The following is a 9,170-nucleotide window of genomic DNA, read 5'->3' as shown; positions in this document are numbered from 1 at the left end:
TAAATAGATATGAGATTAATTTTTCTAATGTAAATTAGAGTGAATTATGAGTCCAAAATTTCCTGTGGTTTGCCCCACCCACCACTGAAGGTGTATAAAAGGCTCTGGACAGATAGTGACATTCAGACTGAGGTCACTCGTTTTCTGATCCTTCACCGACCCTCCACACCTGACACTATGTGCTACTACGGCAACTACTACAACAGCCTGGGCTGTGGGTACAGTGGCCTGGGTTGTGGCTATGGCTGTGGCTATGGCTGTGGCTATGGCGGGTGTGGATATGGTTGCTGTCGCCCATCATGCTGTGGGAGATACTGGTCCTACGGATTCTACTGAGAAGCTTCTACTGGCACTCCATTACTCCTTTTCATGTGTTTTCCGACTGCCCTGTCTCAGTTTGTCTCTCTTTTAGATAGCAATCATCTCATCTTAGGTACTTCAGGAAGAGAGGATAGTTTAAATTCTACATCCATCATCTCAATTGAATGTAATCCTCTGGAATGTCTTGCTTTATGAAAGATTGCTTTTTCCTCTTGTGACTGTATTGCAATTATTGTCTTACATGTATTTTAGTTTAACATCCTTTATGTGAAACAAATTTGATTTCATCTTTCAATAAACTCTCCTGTATAGACTATATTGCTTTTTCTGCATTCCTTTTGTTACATCTGTTACATGCATATATATTTGTCAGAGACCATTATTATGACATAAATATTGCCTACATGCTATAAGATGATAGAAAATCAAAGCCTAAAAATCAGTTATTTCTAAATAAAACATACTTTTGATGAATCTCTAATCACTCTGCAAGCATTCACTGTTTTAAAACGTTAGTCAATATGTTAATTTTACAAGTAATGAATAAATCCCACAACAATATCCATATTTCCCAGCACTATGTTCTAGGCATGCAGGTGTTTGACTGCTTGCTTATACACCACTTTGGGGTATCTAAGATTGTGTTTTGCTGCTGCATTTTGGATTTTTCACTTCTTAAAGGATCATCTTCTATTCTCTAGCATATATGTGTACATTTAAACCATATCCAACATCTGAGGGTAGCACACTGAGTGCATTTGAGCATCAGAATTGTCTTTGAGAATTCCTAGACAGTGTACCTTATTACTACATTAGTATATCAAGCATAAAATTTAGGTAGCTGTTTTCATAAAACAGTGGTTTTGAATTTTATATTCCAGCTTCTCTTTTGAAGATATACAAGCTTATTTTATATTATATAAAACTATATCTAGATCATGTCAGAAGAAAAAAATCATAATAATGCCATTTCAATATCAGTCCATTTTAAACTTGTTTTGGTTTAACATTTTATGTCATTTTGCTCTTTATTTGATGTGAGAATTTAACCAAAAGATTTATAGAGATAGGAAACATTCCAATATAAATATGTTGCATGTTGCATATGTTAATATTTAAGAATAATATATGTGGCCAACCAATTCTTTGAGAATTGCAGATTTATAATGACATTTATGGTTTGCTATAAAATATTAGAAGTCATGCCTCAATTTCTCAGTATACAAAGTATTTTGAAGTGTTTATCTCTCAGGTAAAGCAGAATTTTCTCAAATGACTTTCTACAAATATTATAGTCTATCATATGAAAAGAAAATTAAATAATACTAGGAATACAATATTGTTGGTAGAATATTTCAGCACCTAGGACAGTGCCTGGAAGTAGTGAGCCTGAGTTTTTTGGTTTTGTTTTTTAATTAATGAGTGGAAAATGAAATAATCACTAAATAAGTCTGGCATAACTTTGTTAATGTTTTATGTGACTTTCATGCTTTAAAATTAGGTGCTATATTTATACAGGAAAGATTCACTTTATTATACAAACTGTAATAATATACAGTGATTGAATATATAAAATAATAAAATAATTTTTAAAAATTAGGTGCATATGAAAAAGCATGGATTTTAACACATTTACACATACATCTCTTTCCAGAGCCTCAATACCCAAATGACTTTATTTTATCCAAATGGTACTCTTCACACTCTTCCCAGAGTAAGCTCAGAAGAAAATATGAATTCATTACCAGTGGAAAGTAGGGGGTTTGCATTTCTCCATCTTTTACCTCACATTCCTAGAACCATGAATGAAATATGATGGATACATAGAAAACAAGTATTATACCAAACCCTCTGATGTTTTTGAGAAAAGAACTGACTTTTTTTGTCTATCACTGATGAGCATCAGCACCCTGTGGCAAGAAATTAAAAGAAAAAAAAAAAGAAAAAGGAAAAAAAGAAAAAAGTTAGAAAGAACTGTTTTGTACACTAAGAACTGTCTAACAACATAGAGCAAATTTACTTTCTTATACATGGTTAGAAAACCTTCATCAGTTTTCTCATATGTTCCTGTATGGTGACTTTCATGAAGGTGTTGCTGAAGGTTACGCTTGTAAAAATGCAATTCTATATATAAAATAAAATCTCAGGACCAACAGATGGTGTAATGGTTATCTCACTGGACTCCCACATAGTCGACTGCAGTTCAAGTCCCAGATATGCCAGCTTGAAACTCATGCTGGGTATGTGTGCATGTATGCCCAAAATCCTGAGGAGAAACTAGAGAAGGGATTACAGCATGGCGATCCTCAACCCTTCCTCCTGGGAGGTTAATGATTTCTCACTTTTTGTCTCTCTGTCTCTCTCTGGTAAGTATACATACCCTATGGCAAAAATCTCTCTAAAAAATGAAATTTCATCATTTCCATAATTTCAAAATGTAATTTTGAAGCTATGGGAAACTTTTTTTTTGGTAAAACATATATAAAATAGTAATTTAATGTAAGAAAGAGAAGTCCAGTTTTTTCACTCCTGGTGTTTGCAAATTTAGAACTATCGGCTTTTTGTAAACAATATCATGAAGCTAAGTGATATCTTCCTATAGTTTATCAATAAACCACCTCTCAAGTAAAAATGAGGAGAATTCTTTTAAAAAATAAATTTGGGGACCAGCAGTTTGCATAATGGCTATGTCGCTGAACTCCCATGTAGTCAACCAGGTTCGAGTCCCAGACCCAGTGGCTTAAACTTACACCGGGCGCATGTGCATGGGTGCCCAGGATCCTGAGAGGAGAATGGTGAGAAGGGATTGCAGCATGGCCATCCCCCCTGGGGAGTGATTTCTCACTTTCTGTCTCTCTGTCTCTCTATCTTTCTGGCAAGCACATGCGCCCTATAGCAAAAACTTCTCCAAAAAAATAAAAATGAGTTTGGAGCATAGGGAAGACATGCTGAAGCTGAAGTTCAAGAGATTGTATTAACTGCTGAATGTCAACGAAAGCAAGGTAAAAATTACATTAACTATTTACCATTTATCGTGAGTATATTGGTCACCTGGGCAGTGTGTCTCAGTGTGGATGGCTTTATTTGTGTCTCTGATCAACTACAGGTCAGGGAGACATTGTTCTGATGTAAGAGACTCTCTCCTATACTTGGAGTTTGGCTGGCTTCAGGCGGTGATGCCTCAGTTTTCTTTCATGTGGTCTTCTATTCTCTAGGAGGCCAGCCCAGAATTGTCCTCATAACAGGTATAGCAGGATGCTAAGACGAGGAGTTGAAAAGCTAAACATCTCTTGAGATCTGATCTAGAAGACAGCACTTACACTGTTTTCCATTAGCCAAAACAATTCTCCAACCCATCAGAGATTTAAACAGTGAAATAGGACTCTATCCTTGTTAGGAGAAGCTGGAAAATCATAAGGTACATATATCTAAGGAAGAACAAAGAATTTATAGAATTTTAGTACGCAATCTACCAGTATAACAATAGTTATGTTGGTCTCTTCTTATAATTTCTAGGGTATGTATAAGTAGTTTGAGAGAAATGTTTTTCAGCCACAAGGTAAAATAATGTTTTCCGGGAAATCTCCTGTAGCAAAGAATAAGGAGAAAATAAAAAAATGAACAAATTGATATTTGAGGATCACCTGCTATTGAAAGTTTATTTTGAATTTTTTTCCAAGAGAGAGAGAGACACAGAGACAGAGAGAGAAACAGACACTCCAGAATGGTCTTCATGATACAGTCTACTACCAGCCCCAGCCATTCTGGATCATGACAGATGTGCATGCCTCACATATGCCATGAGGCTTTGGACATGAACCTTAGACCGCCCCATGTGGCCTCAGAATCATAGAGTATTGCTACTGATGGGCCGCTGCAACTGGTCTAGTTCAATGTGAAATTCATTAAATACAGCAAGCTTACTGTTTATATAACTCAAAATAAAATTCAGCCATTAATTTAAACATTTATGAATAGACCTATCTTAAGAAAAGTGGTTTGTATCACTAATTTTCTAACAATTTAATCAGAGAAGCTAAATGTATTCTACACATACAAGCAAAAATAAGATTTAAAAAGGCTATTGGAAATGCAGGGGAAGCAAACCTTAGAAGACATCCTCACTACCTCACACAACACCGCTAAATATCAAAATCTTTCTCTATTTTAATGCCTTTTATTTTATTCTCTTTTCTGATTGTTTTGGCTAGGAGTTCCAGCAATTTCACTCCTGGATATCTACCCAAAGGACAGGAAAGCTCTCAGTCAGAAAAACATTTGCACATCTATATTTATTGTAGTACTATTCACAATTGGTAAGATATCAAACCAACCCAAATATCCATGAAAAAATGAATGCATTGAAAAAGTGTAGAACATACACGCTAGAGAATACTACTCATCCATTTAATAGAAGAAAAAAAAGAGTGAGAGACCCTGGCATTTGATAGAAAGTGGACAAGTATCTAAGATATACTGCTAAGTGAAGCAAGCCAGAAAATGGAAGAGAGGCATTGTATGTCCCAACTGAATATATATGGAACTTTGCCACTCTATGGCAGAAACTAAATGATTAGAACATATAAAAGCATGAAGAGCAAAGATGATACTAGAGACAGTGTGGGTAGAATGGAAATTGGCAATGGTGAGAGGGAAAGAATCAAGGGTAAGAAGAAGCAGCAAAACATTTAAGGGACCCAAAATGGAAAGAAATCTGTCCATTATAATGTTTATGGTAATGTATTTGACTTGACCAATATATAGTGTACTCATGATAAGAAAATTAATTTGGTATACTGCAATGATACACAGTGATTAAGTGTATTTTTTAAAAAAAAAAAGAAAGAGAAAAGAAAAGAAGGTAGGGACTGCCTCAAGTGGGGGACCCAATAAGTGTATCTGAGAATGCATTTGTTCCCAACCTACAGTGGTTTGGCTTACAAACTTATTAATTAACAATGGTGCAAAAATCGTAAGCATACAGTAGAAACCATATACAAGCCAAAGCAAGTAATGTGGGGGCACACCAAGATGAAGGGCGTTTTAAAGAAACAGACCATCAGGATCCCTGCAATTTGAAAATACACAGTGAAAAAAGAAAGACCCATAAAAAACTAAATTCTGGATGTAGAAAGTACACAAATTACTCCTGACAGGAACAAGGAGGGAGAGGCTTCATGTCATTTGAAAGGAATTAATTAGACCAAGGAGATTTCAGTGGATATCAGAGAAACAATGTGTATTTACTTCCCCCAAAAGTAAAGAGTGACACAAGGACTCTTGTGAAGGTCATTTATTGAGCATGTGATTTCATAAGCAGCAGAAACAATACTCCTCCATTTTCAATTTCTCTCTCCCCAAGCCAGGACCTCACCGGTTTATGTTTTTTGGTGCTAGGGTAACTCAGACTTCATTAAAAAGAAAAAAAAAAATATATATATATATACACACACACACACATACACACACACACACACACACACACACACACACACACAAATATATATATATATATATATACATATAAAAACATATATATAAATATTTAAATACACACACATATATGCATGTGTGTGCATATATATACATATATATGTGTGTGTATATACATACATACATGTGTATATATATAATTTTATTCATTTATTACATGAGAGAAAAAGAGAAAGACAGAGAGGCAGGCACCCTTAACAAGGTATTCACATCATGAACCACCCCGCCCCCCGTCTCAGCTGACACAGATTATGGCCATGCACACTCACATCTGGCGGCTCAGGGAGGCTTTCCTATTGGGTCCAGTTGTAACCCCATGGATCCCTCTCTGATCCACACCTTAATTCTTGAGGGTCTGAGTTTCTGCATCCCTGACAATTGTTCATTCACAATTATCTCTGGATATGGAAGTACACAGAACCACCCAGTGTTGTCCCTTAATTCCAAACAGATTATTTCATGCTGCCTTTGCATAACAATCCTAACTCCTCATAACAATCAGGATTGGTTTCTTCATATATGATTGCTTCTGCTGTCATTTGTTTTTCTGAAGACAAAAGAAATCATCTTAACTGAAATATGTTATATTTGCATAATAGAGTTGTGACAGATTGACTGTGTTGACAGCCTCATTTTCAGTCTTCCCAACTTAGGTGGGGCAATCAGCATTATCTCTCTACAGTAGACTAAGCTACATGAGATGATGCTATAATCAAGAGATTGCTAACAAACTTGATGTAAATAGGAGCTTTAAAACATATTTGTGCTCTTATGTTCCCCTTTTTGTAGGCCTACTGCCATAAGAACATACCCAGCATACCTTTGAGAGTTCAAAGTCCAAACAGCAGAAATGAGTCAACCTAGTCAAGATTATTCTAAACCACTCTGTGATAACCACAAAAACACATGAGGATGCTCAATAGGTATCAGTTATGCCTGACCTGGATAAACATAACTACTTTACGGTCTCAAAATATAAATAAACAGTGGTTATTTTAAATTGTTAAATTTTAGAGGGGGTTGTTATATAACAATAGCTAACTATTACAGGAGTATTCAGCAGCTGTATAAAGAAGCAAAAAGGAGGACCAGTGGTTAGTGTAATGGCTATGTCGCTGGACTCCCATGTAGTCGACTGTGGTTCGAGTCCTGGACCTGGCAGTTTAAACTCACGCCAGGCGCATGTGCGTGTATACCCAATATCCCAAGAGGAGAATGGAGGAGAAGGGATTGCAGCGTGGCCCCATCCTCCCAGGGGGTTATTTCTCGCTTTCTGTCTCTCAGTCTCTCTCTGTCTGGCAAACGCACATACCCTTTAGCAAAAAAAAAAAAAAAAAAAAAAAGCAAAAAGGTTCTCTATATAGTATGACTGTTACTCAAGAAATATTGTTAAGTGAAAACAGAAATTTGTAATATAGTGCACATATTAGATCTCTGTAATGTAAGCATTTATAAATAATATTAATTGTACAATATAACTATTAATCTATTAATAATATATATTAATGATTAAAGTGGATATCTGTAGATGCTAGAACTCATTGAATGCACTTTGATTTTTATGCTTGAATTTACTAACATACAAATATTTTAAATAAATAAAAATAATTTAAAATATATCTAAATAAATAAACAAATTGAAGTACAGGAGCCTAATTTTGTCCACACCTGGTGACATATAAAAGTCCAAGTAATCACACAAATAATATTTTGCTTTTATATTCTTCTTAGGATATATCCTAAAACAAAAGAGAAGTAACAATTATCTCTTTATGTATGACGTATTACAATGTTGATACTGTAAATATTAATATAAATATGTATATCTAATAAATATTTATCTAGCAACCATAAAATATTACTCTTTTCCAAAGATAATATCAGAATCACATCAACCCTGTACATTTACCTGGAGGTAGTATAAAGAATAGAGGAATATAAGCAAAAAGAAGGCAAGGGATAAATCAACTATATCCATAATTTAGAAATTTTATAGGAAAATAAATTCTTCAAGAAATGAAATGTATGGAAAAAATATTTAATAACTATTGTATCTTTTGAAAAACTTAAAAAATATTATAATTAAGTGTAATGAGTCCCAAAGTGAAAGAAATAAATTGTTATGAAAATGTATGTGTGGGGAACCAGCAGTTAGCGTAATGGCTATGTCGCTGGACTCCCACGTAGTCGACCGCGGTTCGCGTCCAGACACGGTGGCTTAAAACTCACGCCAGGCACGTGTGCGTGCGTGCCCAAGATCCCGAGAGGAGAATGGAGGAGAAGGGATTGCGGCGTGGCCATCCCCCCTGGGGAGTGATTTCTCGCTTTCTGTCTCTCTGTCTCTCTCTGTCTATCTGGTGAGCGCACGCACCCTATAGCAAAAACCTCTCAAAAAAAAAAATGTATGTGTGAAGCAATCAAGGAAAACTGAGCGTAAATCATCAGAAAATGCCAAGGAGTTTTAAAATGTCATCAATGTGGCAATGGTGCTATGTCTACACATGTGCTTAGCACTCCTGATGAAACAGTTATACACTGAAATATTGTATGAAAAATGCTACCTATTCTGGGATGTGTTTCAAAATATTCAATAGAACTTACAATAACTAAACAAAAGAGTATAGAAAAAAGGGAGCTAAAGGCAGAATATTGACAGTTATCCTGTTATTAAACCCCAGGGATGTGCTATGAAGCTTCAAAATATAATTCTACTCACTGTTAAGCCTGCATGACTCTTTACTTAATAAAGTAAATGAGGAACAAGGAAAAAAAAAAACCTAACTTTGCTGAATAAGTTCTACTGTAGATGAAATGTTTTCTTTTTGTAGAAGATTCTGCATAATGTATACAGAAGTAATACTAGAATTTTTGTTTTTAAATCAACATTTTAGGATCTAGTCAATGATTAAACTGGATAAAAACTAGTCAGAGATTTTAAACTAAATATGATAAGTTTTACTTTTTCTTTTTCTTTTTTTTTTTTTTTTAGTAAGTTTTAAAAGAAGAATAAGGAAAACACACTAAAGGCGCATGGTTTGATCCTAGGCATGCTGACTCAAGAGCAGATGCTTATAAGGTCTCATGTGGTTTTATGAAGCAAAGATACAGAAGTACACTAATGCAAATTACTAGGAAATATGTGGTCAGCTGATCCTGAGATGGGTCCCACCCACCTGAGGGCATTATATAAAAGGACCTGTGCAGTTGGTGATGGACAAACTGAAGAAACTTATTTCTTACTCCTCAGCCAAATCCTCAACTACTGAAACCATGTGCTACTACGGCAACTACTACAGAGGCCTTGGCTGTGGCTATGGCTGTGGCTACGGAGGCCTTGGCTGTGGCTATGGCTGTGG

General features: G+C 35.4%; 2 protein-coding genes across 2 annotated transcripts in view; both read left to right on the top strand.

Annotated features, from left to right (window-relative positions):
* Positions 1–177: 177 nt before the first annotated feature.
* On the top strand, positions 178–336 carry LOC106735574 (keratin-associated protein 20-2-like). The gene has a single exon (XM_014590434.1). It carries the CDS (start codon positions 178–180, stop codon positions 334–336), a length of 159 nt encoding a protein of 52 aa, XP_014445920.1.
* An 8,748-nt stretch (positions 337–9,084) lies between these two features.
* The window catches only part of LOC102468628 (keratin-associated protein 20-2-like), a 232-nt gene continuing 146 nt past the window's right edge, over positions 9,085–9,170 (top strand). Inside the window, exon 1 of the mRNA XM_014590433.1 lies at positions 9,085–9,170. Coding sequence (XP_014445919.1) covers positions 9,085–9,170 — 86 coding nt within the window.

Source organism: Tupaia chinensis, unplaced genomic scaffold, assembly GCF_000334495.1.
Source record: "Tupaia chinensis unplaced genomic scaffold, TupChi_1.0 Scaffold000443_1, whole genome shotgun sequence".
In the NCBI taxonomy this organism is placed as follows: domain Eukaryota; kingdom Metazoa; phylum Chordata; class Mammalia; order Scandentia; family Tupaiidae; genus Tupaia; species Tupaia belangeri.
The sequence above is the reverse complement of the archived record's forward strand: the minus strand, read 5'-3'. Positions and strand labels throughout refer to the sequence as shown.

Coding starts and splice junctions, on each gene's coding strand:
- LOC106735574 (XM_014590434.1), top strand. CDS start 178: ATGTGCTACTACGGCAACTACTACAACAGCCTGGGCTGTGGGTACAGT.